The following is an 11,843-nucleotide window of genomic DNA, read 5'->3' as shown; positions in this document are numbered from 1 at the left end:
GCTTTTATATAGCCAAATTGTCAACACTGCCCTCTCCGTTTCTCTTTCCTTTTGTGCTGTCAAAGCGACAACGAAGACGTGTGCGTTATTAGTTTTGACCAAATTCTGCATTTTAAAGTGACAACAATTCAACAAAACGAAAATTAAGCAATGACTTCGCATCCGGTGTTTATAGACCTGTCCTTGGATGAGCAGGTAAGGCCGGGAAACCAAAAATTTCCTTCTTTTCCGAAATGAAAGTGAGGTTATGTTTATAAATAAAAAACAATATTATTAAAACATTTACTTTCAATAAAGGTGCAAGAGCTGCGAAAATATTTCAAGAAACTGGGAGCTGAAATTTCATCGGAGAAATCCAACAAGGGCGTTGAGGATGATTTGCACAAAATAATTGGAGTTTGCGATGTTTGCTTCAAAGATGGAGAACCAGCCCAAATTGATGGCATATTGAATAGCATTGTGTCCATTATGATTACAGTGAGTCAATGGGTGTTTAGAAGATTCGAATGTTAACTAATGTTTATTTCTCTTTGATAGATACCATTGGATCGCGGTGAAAATATTGTGTTGGCTTACTGCGAAAAGATGACAAAGGCACCCAATCAACCACTGGCCAAGGTATGCTTGCAGTCGCTGTGGCGTCTGTTCAACAACCTAGACACGGCCTCACCGTTGCGTTACCATGTTTATTACCATCTGGTACAAGTGGCCAAGCAATGCGATCAAGTTCTTGAGGTCTTCACCGGCGTCGATCAATTGAAATCCCAATTTGCCAACTGCCCGCCATCTAGCGAACAAATGCAGAAACTATACCGACTACTCCACGATGTCACCAAGGATACAAATCTGGAGCGTTCCTCAAAGGTGATGATCGAGCTGCTGGGCACGTACACAGCCGATAATGCTTGTGTTGCTCGTGAGGATGCCATGAAGTGCATTGTCACTGCTTTGGCCGATCCCAATACATTCCTGCTAGACCCGCTGTTGTCCTTGAAGCCGGTTCGTTTCCTGGAGGGCGATCTGATCCATGACTTACTTTCAATTTTTGTCTCGGAGAAATTGCCCGCCTACGTCGAGTTCTATGAGGAGCACAAGGAGTTTGTTAACTCACAGGGGCTGAATCACGAGCAGAATATGAAGAAAATGCGTCTCCTTACTTTCATGCAACTGGCAGAGAGCAATGCCGAGATGTCTTTCGAGGCTCTGACCAAGGAATTGCAAATCACCGAAAACGAAGTGGAGCCGTTTGTTATCGAGGTATTGAAAACCAAGCTGGTCCGGGCTCGTCTCGATCAGGCCAATCGTAAGGTGCACATTTCATCAACCATGCATCGTACCTTTGGTGCTCCTCAATGGGAGCAGCTTAGGGATTTGCTTCAGGCCTGGAAAGAGAACCTCAGCTCGGTGCGTGAAGGTCTGACAAATGTCGCGTCTGCACAATTGGATTTGGCTCGCTCCCAGAAACTGATACACTAGACATGATGCAGTTTTCGATATAAATTATTAAATATATTGATTGGAATGAATGATTTGATTCTTGAATAAATTTCTATAAGTAAAAGTAAAGTACGCCAATGGAAAAAATTATCTTAAAAACTACTGAGTATTGCTAGACATGTGTCCATTACAGTTCCTCATGCAATCTTGTCTGTTGTTGTTGCCTTTCCTTTTCCTTTGGAAATGACCAAAAGGAGGAGGGAAAACCATGCGAGTCTCTTTCACGTTTCACAAAGGCACTAAAGGATGAAACGCAATTGCCTATGAAATGATTTGATTGTCCCAAAATGGCCAGATCTAAGTAGGGATCATCTTTGTCCAGCTTATGAACAGTGATATTCATTCTGCTGAGAGCAGACCTCAGTTCTTTGATCAAATGATTGGCATCAGAGGCAACAAATACCGATTTAATTTCATTCTTCGGCTGAGTCTGTCGTACATTCTTGATGACTCTTTTCAGTTGACGCACTATCGACTCCTTAGTCTGCATGCAGAGCTCAGGATACAGGGAGCCTCGCTCATTTCTATAGCCCAGGCACTGTGGAGAGGCGAACAAGTGCTGACTATCCTTTACATGCTCACAGGCTCGGACCCAATCGACTCCATTTCGCAAATGGAGGCCTACAAAGGCACCACGAGGAAGTATATTCTTAATGAAATCGCGCGCTCCTTCTCTGTATTTGGAACTCCATTGCAAATGCTTTTGCAATTCGCAGTTCTCCAGCTGTACTGGAAAACTAGCTGGTGCTCCAGTAAACGCCAGTACTGGCCAGGACACCACATCATATTTAGCTTGCCATTTGCTGGCCACCGCGCTGTGGTGCACATCAAAGTGAAGTGGTCCATAGAATTCCGAGGCTACGAAATCAATGTTGTAGGTGTCCCAAAAAGGTCCAAATGGATTCCCATCTTTGGCGTGACATTGTCTGTCTTGATTCTTTTCCTTTTGCAGACTTTTACGTTCCATATAGCAAAAGGACACTCGCTTTTCGACAGGCCAAACATCCTTGGCCAGTTGGTCCATAAATTCAGACATGAGAATGACGCGATGAAATTTCTGCAACGGCTCCACATCGAAGTACGTGTCGAATGATACTTGATGGGAACGCAGTTCACCCTTCCGATATTCCACCCATGGCGGAAGTATAAGAGTGCGATTCAAAGCCCTGGCAAAAGCAAGGGAACCCAAGAAGTGATCCGCTTGGTTGCCGAAGCGTCCTAAAGTGCCGGAGAGAGTGGGATACGATCAAATCAAAAAATTTGTTTACAAATCTCAAAACTTACCCATGCAGGGGCAGTAGGTGAGATAGCCATTCGGATCTCGTTCGTATGTATTGCCAATTCCGGGTTTTACGTGACCAATTAAGAATATTAAAAGGTATTTCAAATTTATCTCAAGCCACTGCATTTTACCGGCTTCTTTTATTATATTTTTCTCCAAAACCCGGTTCAGTGTTAAAAAAGGCTAAAAAGGCTAAAAAGTCTTAAATTAATAGGTTAGCCAACATTGACGAGACAAAAACAAAAATCTGAAGTATAGTACTGCTTTTGATGTTTGTTTTTTAATTTTAGTAAAATACTTAGTTAATTGTGTAGAAGAACAAAATTAAATTTATGTGATATTGGCCAATCAATAATATGTTGAATTTGTAAGCATGTCATCGTTAACAAATTGCTTTAATTCACCCAAATCTTCCTCTACTAGCCGGTTTTGTAAGGTACAACGCTTCCAATCCTGTCAAAGATGGCACAGCCAGGGACAAGGACAGACTCCACCTCCCCCTACAGAATCGACGCAAAAGTACATTTGGCAAAAGCCCCTGGGTCAACATACAAACATTAGGATTTATAATCATGCCCTGCGGCAAAAAGTTCCACTTGTACTACCCAATCCTAACATGGTAACCTGGTATACATGCGGACCCACGGTCTACGACTCGGCTCACTTGGGTCATGCCAGTACATATGTTAAGGTTGACATTATTCAGCGCATTCTCAGAAATTACTTTCGTATCAATTTGGTCACAGCTATGAATATAACGGATGTGGATGACAAAATTATACGAAGAGCTCTGGAATCGGGTTGCAATTGGCTGGACATGGCGCGAGCCTATGAAGCAGAGTTTAGACACGATATGCTACGCTTAAATGTGCAACCTCCCGATATCAGGAGTCATGTTAGTTCCAATATTGACAACATTCAGCGATTTATCAACGAGCTGATATCGAATGAACAGGCCTACGTTACGAAAGACTTTTCAGTGTACTTTGATGTGTCAAAGGTGGTGCACTATGGCAAGTTACAGAGAACGGATACCGATAGCTGCACGGAACCAGGGGAACAGGGGACGGATAAGCGACACCGTTCGGACTTTGCTTTGTGGAAAGCAAAAAAGTTGCCGGATGAGCCTAGCTGGACAGCTTCTTGGGGTGGCGAGGGTCGTCCTGGCTGGCATATAGAGTGTAGTGCGATAGCTGGAATGTTTTTTGGTTCGCGATTGGATTTCCATGCTGGTGGACTGGATTTGCGCTTTCCGCACCATGAGAACGAAGAGGCTCAATGCTGTGCCCGATATGAGACCGATCAGTGGGTCAACTATTGGATGCACACCGGACAACTTCATTTGACTGGAGATAAGGATAAAATGTCAAAGTCCCTAAAGAATACTATCTCAGTATCGGAGCTTCTAAAACACTATACAGCCGACGAATTCCGTATGGCCTGTCTTTTGTCCAACTATCGCAATGCCATGCCGTACAGTGATCAACTCATGATAACTGCCCGCCAGACCCTGCAAAAATTCCGCAATTTCCAGGCGGATTTGTCAGCGTACACATCATTTTTGAAACCTCTCAAGTATCTAGATGAGGGAGCTCTGCGAGCACAACTGGCTCATACGGTTAACGAATTTGATGAAAGTTTGCGGGATGACTTTGATACTGCTAGAGGATTAAGTGTACTCATGGATCAAATGTCCAGCATTAGTCGATGCATAAATGACCAGTCAAAAAATGCAGAACAAGAGCCAGCTTATTGCCTTGACTTATTGATTGCTACTGGAAATTTCATAAACAAAGCCATGGGAGACTTTGGCTTGACAGAACTTAAAGAAACGGAAAGCTCAAAATCAAGACAACAACAATTATCCGCGCTGGGACTGGACAGCAGCAATTTAGTCTCGGATATTCTTAGCCTACGGGGTAACATAAGAGAACAGGCGACGGCACAATCGCCAAAGAACCTTCAACTCTTAGCCGTCTGCGATGATCTACGGAATGTTCTTCAGCAACAGGGAATACAGGTGCGGGATCACAAGCAGGGCAGTTCCTGGGTGGTCGCAACGGCCAGCAAAGATAATCAAAGCTCAGGCTAAACCAAATATATAGTTTATTCCCACTTGGGGAATTTGTAAATATTTTTGTTATTGTTATTGTTATTGTTATAAGTATAGGACATAGTTGTAAATTATCAACCTAACTATATTTTACAAGCACTGGCAGCTAAGGCCTTCGGCTTACAATTAGACGAAAACTACATCCATACACTAGCCTGGGATTCGAACCCGGGTCCTCGTTGTTCAGTTGCCCAAATAACTGGGTCACTTAGACAACTCATCTACCGAGGACTGCTGTAAATATTTTTGTTTTGTTTTATTATTAAGAAACTTCTCAGCTCCAGCTGAAAGGAAGATTTATTTGGCCTCCCCGTAAATATTTTATTTATTTTAAATAAATATTTAATAATGATAAGTTCACATTATTTTAAACCCAATTCAACAAGCGCTCAATTCGAATCTCATCACTAACTAAATAATCGATATCAATAGTTTCACAGCACTAAGCCGGGACAAATTTTTCGTTTTCCAACACCAACTACACAGCTGAGTTTGATTTTGTAACGAAATAATTTTAATAATTGTAAAGTAAAAACAAATTTTACAAAAATGATGCGGTACGAGGGAAATGAAAAGCTAGCTGATGAAACAGCTTGCGCTGGAGTTCGTGCCGATTTAAAGATGTGCCTACTAGAAAGTGAATGCTGTAGACTGGACAAAAAAACACCGCGTCAATGCTTGCAGGACAACAGTGTGCCGCCAGAGTGCCAAATCCTGCGCAACACATTTTATGAGTGCAAGCGTTCACTGGTAAACGGAAACTAAAACTCAGTCACTTTTATATACTTACCGTTCATCCAAATTTTAGCTGGATAACAGACAACGCTTTCGTGGACGCAAGGGCTATTAATCAATGATTCTTATTTCATTATTTTTAACTAAAACTAAATATATGTAATAATTTTTGAAAGAGTAAATTAATTCCGTCTGCGCCTAACTCGGGATATTCTCCAAGCATTAGGCTCTTCATATTTGTTGTACAATGGCTCCAGTCGTTGATTTTTCTTAAATTTACTGAGTTTAGTTGGATCAGAGAAGCGGAAGAAAGATGGAGCGAATTCCACCAACCATTTTGGATCAATTGTGGTCACCTCGCGCATATATTCTTTGGTGGTCTGCACCAGTTCATGATAGATCACCCATTCGGGCTGTCTATTAAACAGAGCACTTGAAGGATGAATGTAAACCACCTGCGAATCTACCAGAGTACGATAACCTTCCTGTGGATCCTTTTTGGCAGCATTACGAAAGAAGCCAGAACAAATTGCCTTTTGAATACGCACAGAATTCTTGCCCGCCGATACCACATCCAATTTATGACGATCCATAATACCCAGCAGTTGTTTCCGTACATCCTGTGAACGTTTTAGGGTTCTTATCTGAACAAAATTCTCGTAACACCAAGCATTCGAGAATTTGTTATTCTTCCAACTGTTGTAGACTGCCAACAGTGTCAAGTGATCACCTAAAACAGTTAACAAAACAATTTAAAATTTTCACTTTGATTTACAGACAATGTAGAAGACTCACCCTCAGCTTGATTAAATTTTGCCTTTTTCTGATCGGCCAACGCCTGTTTATCTTTTGGCCTGTAAAACACATTTTGCACACTCAACATGGATACAATGGTCAAAATCTCATCAGAACACTGCAGGGCTACAGACATGATAAGCATTTTGGAGAGATTCGGCTCAAGTGGAAACTCGGCCATGCGACGACCCAAACGGGTAAGTAATCCCTCATCATCAAGAGCCGAGAGTGAGTGCAGCTGTTCCAGGGCCATGACCAAAGACTCCACTGGCGGTGCATCCATGAAATCAAAGTGCAGCAGATCATTGATGCCCATGGTCTTAAGTTGAAGTACTGTGGTTGCCAGATTAGTACGTTGGATTTCGGGCACAGGCGTCGGTAACATTTCATCTCGATAAGCTCGCTCCGTGTAAAGACGATAAGTTTTTCCTGGCCCAGTACGTCCTGCCCTGCCAGCTCTTTGCTTTGCAGCTGCCTGCGAAATGGGAGTAACTACAAGCGAATCCATACCCGTTTTCGAGTTATACACTTTCTGCTTAACAAATCCTGGATCCACCACATAGAATATACCATCTATGGTTAGGGAAGTCTCGGCAATATTCGTGGCGATTACCACCTTCCGACTGCCTGCCGGGGCAGGGTCAAAGATGCGTGTTTGCATCTCGGATGGCAGAGCAGAATATACAGGCAAAATTATCAGTTCCGGCACATCGGGGCCTAGGCTCTTCATGCGCTCATATAATATCTCACAAGCCGTGTCAATCTCCTCCTGACCAGTGAGGAAAAGCAAAATGTCACCGGGCGGTTCACGCAAATGTATTTGCATCACCGTAATTAGAGAGGCATCCAGATAGTCGGTTTCCGGCTCCTTTGTGTACAACACTTCCACGGGAAATGTACGTCCAGGTATTGTAAAAATGGGAGCTTCAAAGAAATACTGCGAAAACTTGACCGCATCCAAGGTGGCTGACGTAACAATTAGTTTTAATTCCGGGCGTTTTTGCACGGCTGTCTTCAGCAGACCAAACAGAACATCGGTGTGAATTGTTCGCTCGTGAGCCTCATCCAACATGATGACTGAATAGCCCTTAAGTTCTGCCTCCATAAGGCACTCGCGGAGCAACATTCCGTCTGTCATGTACTTGATTACAGTCTCCGGACTAGTGCAATCCTCAAAACGTATGGTATAGCCCACTTCTTGACCAAGACGGCAACCATATTCCTCGGCCACACGTTTTGCAACCGACATGGCAGCCACACGACGCGGTTGTGTGCATCCAATCTTTCCACGTGCCGTAAATCCACATTCACCTAGATATTGGGTGATTTGGGTAGTTTTACCGGATCCAGTCTCCCCGATAACAATCAGAATTTGATTATCTGTCACCGCCTTGATGAGATCATCTCGCAGTTTGTAGATGGGCAGAGATTGTCGCTGCTCAACAAGCGTTAAGTCCGTCTTTTTGCCGAACGAGGACTTTTTTCCTCCAATAACATGCTTCTTCCATTCGGGGACTTCTTGGGGAGCTAGTCCCATGCCACGCATATTTGCCGCTAAATGACGACCAGAGTCTTCCTCTGGCAAAGGATCAATCCAGTTTTTGTTGAGATTGGTGGGCACCGCTTCCATCTCTTGTTCGCGCTGTAACATTTTCTGTTCACGGCGCTCTTTCGACAGTGCCGATTGCATCATTGCTGCTTGCGCCAGCGAACCGTCGGGATTTTTCACAATCCTCACGGGTGATAGGTCGTGGAGGGCTCGTCCATGGCCTGAGAGGAAAGGTGGCTCTTCTTCAACAATCTCAATTTCTATATCGGCCTCGTCGTCCTCGTCCTTGGGAAGCAAACCGGTTTCTTCGTCAAAATCTGGCATTTCGCTGCGATCAAGGACTCCAGAGCTGATCATTTGCTTAATCTCCCACCGTTCGGGACTGGATATTCTGGTGACACGTTTTCTTGACTCATGCTCATCGCCGTCGAGATTATTGCCCTGCAGATTTAACATGGAGGTGCTACTGCTATATGGACCATCCGGATTCCGATCCCTCAATGATATGTCTTCATCCTCGGGAGCATGCGAGAGTGGATTTAAGTCTCGACCGGACTCTTGATCGACTTCTTTCATCGAGAGGGATACCTTTTGGCCGGTAATGGACATCACCTTAACCTTGACTGTCTGATTACGGCTTACTACCTCCGTCACATCGGTTACACGTCCCTCCGCTCTCAGCTGAGAAATGTGAACTAAGCCCTCCCAGCGTTTACGCAGGCCAAAAAGCTGAACAAAACAACCAAAGTCAACAATATTGGCCACCTTGCCCGAGTAAATTTTCCCAGCTTCTGGGTCATCAGCCATAACGGCAGTTGGTGGTGGCATTTTTTCTCGCCGGTCTCGAGAGCGCGATCTATGGCGACGTTCTTCGCGGGATCTGCTTCGTCTGCGGCGATCTCGATCGTCTCTAGATCTGCTTCGCCTACGACGATCATCACGAGAGCGATGTTCTCTGTCTCTACTTCTACGACGGTCCCGTTCTCCATGCCCATCTTCGCGTGATCTGCTTCGTTTGGTGTGGCGGCGTGACCGATCGCGTTCGCGAGAGTTGCTCCTATGGCCAACTCGATTTCCACGAGACCTACTACGCTTTCGTCGATCCCGATCTCTATCACGACTACGACTACGCTCTCTGCGCTTTGTGGATGTTTCTTTCGATTTGTTCTCTCCCGGAGCCAGTGCCTCCAGTTCCAACATCGCAGCATCCACATCGCTCAATTCTGAAATTTTTGGTTTGCTCTCCTTGCGATCCTTCTTGTCCGGCTTTTGTTTTTCGTCCTTTCTGTCCTCTTTATGATCGTCGTTTTCAGTTTTGCTGTACGTATCATTGGGTAATGCTAGACCCGGAAACATTCTCATGAGTTCCGATTTTTTGTTATCCTTTTCTGTTGAACCAGCAGGAATTTTATCGTCTTTCGGACGACTAGGACGCATAAGATTAATGATACGTTGTAAATTCTGAACCAAAGAATCTGGAAACTCAGCTCCATTGTCTGCCAAAGCCTTGCGGAATGCTTCATAGCTGCGATTCTTGTTCTCCAAGTCAATAATAAATTCAGCCAAATCCTTGTCATTGATGCCCAAATGGTTGTCCAACTCTGTGCAAATTTTGGAGACCAGCGATAGATACTCCAGCTGCTGCAATTCGTCCATGATGCAGCACTTGAATACAAGCAAATCGTACAAATCGTAAAAAATGCTAAATCCGAAAAATAAACGTTTTGACCGTGGTTGGAATCAGCTGTTGATTAGTGTTGAGAAATTCTCGCATTTGAGATTAACAACAAAGTTTATATGGCAGTAAATTTCATGAAATTCTTAATACTTAAAATAACGATTCTATCCTTATGGATAAAACAAAATTAAAAAATTTTGATTTAAAATCAATAAGCTTTTAAAGTCTCTTACTAGAATTCTCATTATTCAAAAATTACATAATTTTATGTGTATTTTTTACATTACTTTATGCGATTTATCAACCAGGTCAATTTAGAATATTAAATGGAATGATGCCTTCTCTTGAATAATTGGTCATATTTATAAAAATTTATTTATTTTGCTTAGCCTTGGAATACATGGATGTTGTTCGACTCAACGCCGAGGTCAGCTAAAATCTCATTGGCTGCTGAATTAAAGCCAGTTGGTCCACAAATGGTCACATAGGTAAATTTATCTATATTTCCCTCATTCTTGAAAAATGGAGACAACAATTTCAATGAAATACGTTGAGATTGTTCTATCGCCTGTGAGAGTACATGCTGGCAAGTAAAACGCTCATCTTTGACATGAAGATCTGACAGTTTATTCTTCAACCATATGTCAGACTCGGTCTTGTTGAAACACAGAAGGTGAAGGCGTTCTCTGAGGAAAAATAAAGGTAATGTAGGTTTTTATGGCTTAAATATGGGTTCCAACTTACATTCTATTTGTATTCCGTTTCAAAAGAGGCTGAAGTAGACTTAAAATGGGTGTCAGACCACTTCCAGCTGATAGTAGCAGAATATTTCGATGTGCGGCTAATTTTGAGAGCTGGAAATTGCCACGAGGCAAACTAAGACGCAGACTAGCACCAGGTTGGAGTTTATGCAGATGACTAGAGAGATTGCCATTTTCGTAGCGTTTGATAAGAAAGTTTAAAGACAACTCACAAGCGGAACTCGAACTAAGATAGGTATATGATATTGGAGTATAGCTACGCTGAATGTCTTCTCCATTGACTGAAGCTTCAATATCCAGATGGTAACCTACAGGCAATCGCATTAGAATCTTCTGCTCAAAACTTTGTAGACATAGCTCGAAAGAATCATGATTAAAATCAGAGCAAGAAACAACAGCATAGTCATGGAATTCATCGCTTGGAGGGTCCTGTCTTAGCACATAGGTGCCATAATTTGGCCAAGGAGCGGATTCCTCTTTAGTCAACATAATCTCAATTTTCCCAGATTCAGATCCAATTTGGACAGATTTTGGTGGCCATACTATACTGGCCGACAGTTGAAAATCAAAGACATGCCATTTGTTACCTAGCAAAACACTTGCACTTAACTGCTCTCCATTGATTCTCCTTAAAAACAGTCCTGGATTAGCATTTCTACGTGTATAAAGGTACAGGGTGATCTCGCTTCTTTGTTGTATCCAATCAAAACGCGTCACAAGTTCTTCCGTTGCTTTTGTAGGGGGTTTTGCGAAGTCCACAATTGTTGCAGTAGAAGGTGCTGAAACCGATGCATTCTCTTTCAATGGTCCCACATAGCATTTACCCAGCAATTGGGGATAGTTGACCCAAGCATGAACTTCATCAAATAGTTTGGTAGCATCACGCCCAGCTCCTCTCATTATTTCCTCGACACCGCCGGGGTGAAAGTCTATATAGCGGGTCACATTGAAAACCTTTCCTCTTATAGCCATCCAAGCGTCGGTGACTTTATTATGTAGAACCAACTCATTTCTCGTCACCGGCACTACACGGCCCTGAGTTCCAGATAAATCAGCTCCAGAATTACACAGTTTTATCCAGCTCATCAAAGAATATCCCGGTTTTAGAGCGCATTTGTTCCGGGGATTACCAGTAGCCGATCCGGAATTCGGCTTTAGTGCCGCTGTTGACGGCGGTTGAAGATTGGATGCATGTGCTGCTAGTGCCACCACAACTGGTGGTTTCAATGGTGTCCCAGTCGGTGGCTTAAGCGTGGAATCGGACATTTTTCTCACATTTTTTTAAGTTTGATGATGATATACAATATATCAAACAGTTGGGTGTATCAACAGTTTGTTCTAGAAAAGCAGCTGTTTTGTCGATAATAAATTGGGAGGTAGTCGAATTAATATTGTTTCCATCCAGTGTTGCCAAATTTGTTTATTTCGTGCTA

At 43.1% G+C, this 11,843-nt stretch overlaps 6 protein-coding genes across 6 annotated transcripts; 3 read left to right on the top strand and 3 right to left on the bottom strand.

Moving 5' to 3' along the window:
* Nucleotides 1-34: 34 nt before the first annotated feature.
* eIF3m (eukaryotic translation initiation factor 3 subunit m) lies at nucleotides 35-1,566 on the top strand. The gene is made up of 3 exons (XM_068288706.1): nucleotides 35-195; nucleotides 298-477; nucleotides 538-1,566. The coding sequence occupies exons 1-3, from the start codon at nucleotides 151-153 to the stop codon at nucleotides 1,474-1,476; spliced, it is 1,164 nt and encodes a 387-aa protein (XP_068144807.1). The 5' UTR covers nucleotides 35-150; the 3' UTR covers nucleotides 1,477-1,566.
* Nucleotides 1,488-2,954, bottom strand: O-fut1 (O-fucosyltransferase 1). Its single transcript, XM_068288705.1, has 2 exons — nucleotides 2,782-2,954; nucleotides 1,488-2,715 (listed from the first exon to the last, which is right to left on the bottom strand). Exons 1-2 carry the CDS (start codon nucleotides 2,903-2,905, stop codon nucleotides 1,625-1,627), a joined length of 1,215 nt encoding a protein of 404 aa, XP_068144806.1. The 5' UTR covers nucleotides 2,906-2,954; the 3' UTR covers nucleotides 1,488-1,624.
* A 50-nt stretch (nucleotides 2,955-3,004) lies between these two features.
* Nucleotides 3,005-5,247, top strand: CysRS-m (cysteine--tRNA ligase-like protein, mitochondrial). Its single transcript, XM_068289401.1, has 2 exons — nucleotides 3,005-3,146; nucleotides 3,203-5,247. The coding sequence occupies exons 1-2, from the start codon at nucleotides 3,136-3,138 to the stop codon at nucleotides 4,869-4,871; spliced, it is 1,680 nt and encodes a 559-aa protein (XP_068145502.1). The 5' UTR covers nucleotides 3,005-3,135; the 3' UTR covers nucleotides 4,872-5,247.
* Nucleotides 5,248-5,350: 103 nt separating this feature from the next.
* LOC137578184 (cytochrome c oxidase assembly factor 5) lies at nucleotides 5,351-5,809 on the top strand. The gene is made up of 2 exons (XM_068291836.1): nucleotides 5,351-5,642; nucleotides 5,701-5,809. The coding sequence occupies exons 1-2, from the start codon at nucleotides 5,442-5,444 to the stop codon at nucleotides 5,740-5,742; spliced, it is 243 nt and encodes an 80-aa protein (XP_068147937.1). The 5' UTR covers nucleotides 5,351-5,441; the 3' UTR covers nucleotides 5,743-5,809.
* On the bottom strand, nucleotides 5,730-9,735 carry pea (ATP-dependent RNA helicase pea). The gene is made up of 2 exons (XM_068291828.1): nucleotides 6,423-9,735; nucleotides 5,730-6,357 (listed from the first exon to the last, which is right to left on the bottom strand). The coding sequence occupies exons 1-2, from the start codon at nucleotides 9,625-9,627 to the stop codon at nucleotides 5,810-5,812; spliced, it is 3,753 nt and encodes a 1,250-aa protein (XP_068147929.1). The 5' UTR covers nucleotides 9,628-9,735; the 3' UTR covers nucleotides 5,730-5,809.
* A 266-nt stretch (nucleotides 9,736-10,001) lies between these two features.
* Nucleotides 10,002-11,767, bottom strand: LOC137578180 (cytochrome b5 reductase 4). Its single transcript, XM_068291829.1, has 2 exons — nucleotides 10,394-11,767; nucleotides 10,002-10,335 (listed from the first exon to the last, which is right to left on the bottom strand). The coding sequence occupies exons 1-2, from the start codon at nucleotides 11,674-11,676 to the stop codon at nucleotides 10,035-10,037; spliced, it is 1,584 nt and encodes a 527-aa protein (XP_068147930.1). The 5' UTR covers nucleotides 11,677-11,767; the 3' UTR covers nucleotides 10,002-10,034.
* Between the last annotated feature and the right edge of the window lie 76 nt (nucleotides 11,768-11,843).

This window comes from Drosophila tropicalis, unplaced genomic scaffold (assembly GCF_018151085.1).
Source record: "Drosophila tropicalis isolate 14030-0801.00 unplaced genomic scaffold, ASM1815108v1 contig_593, whole genome shotgun sequence".
In the NCBI taxonomy this organism is placed as follows: domain Eukaryota; kingdom Metazoa; phylum Arthropoda; class Insecta; order Diptera; family Drosophilidae; genus Drosophila; species Drosophila tropicalis.
This window is presented reverse-complemented; position numbering and strand designations above follow the sequence as displayed.

Excerpts from the sequence above, each read along its gene's own strand:
- LOC137578184 (XM_068291836.1), top strand. The coding sequence starts at position 5,442 with ATGATGCGGTACGAGGGAAATGAAAAGCTAGCTGATGAAACAGCTTGC. Across the intron at positions 5,643-5,700 it reads ATGAGTGCAAGCGTTCACTG|CTGGATAACAGACAACGCTT; the intron begins GTAAACGGAAAC and ends TCCAAATTTTAG.
- eIF3m (XM_068288706.1), top strand. The coding sequence starts at position 151 with ATGACTTCGCATCCGGTGTTTATAGACCTGTCCTTGGATGAGCAG. Across the intron at positions 196-297 it reads ACCTGTCCTTGGATGAGCAG|GTGCAAGAGCTGCGAAAATA; the intron begins GTAAGGCCGGGA and ends CTTTCAATAAAG. Across the intron at positions 478-537 it reads TTGTGTCCATTATGATTACA|ATACCATTGGATCGCGGTGA; the intron begins GTGAGTCAATGG and ends TCTCTTTGATAG.
- pea (XM_068291828.1), bottom strand. The coding sequence starts at position 9,627 with ATGGACGAATTGCAGCAGCTGGAGTATCTATCGCTGGTCTCCAAAATT. Across the intron at positions 6,358-6,422 it reads AAAATTTAATCAAGCTGAGG|GTGATCACTTGACACTGTTG; the intron begins GTGAGTCTTCTA and ends TAACTGTTTTAG.
- LOC137578180 (XM_068291829.1), bottom strand. The coding sequence starts at position 11,676 with ATGTCCGATTCCACGCTTAAGCCACCGACTGGGACACCATTGAAACCA. Across the intron at positions 10,336-10,393 it reads AAACGGAATACAAATAGAAT|AGAACGCCTTCACCTTCTGT; the intron begins GTAAGTTGGAAC and ends ATTTTTCCTCAG.
- O-fut1 (XM_068288705.1), bottom strand. The coding sequence starts at position 2,905 with ATGCAGTGGCTTGAGATAAATTTGAAATACCTTTTAATATTCTTAATT. Across the intron at positions 2,716-2,781 it reads CACCTACTGCCCCTGCATGG|GACGCTTCGGCAACCAAGCG; the intron begins GTAAGTTTTGAG and ends CCGGCACTTTAG.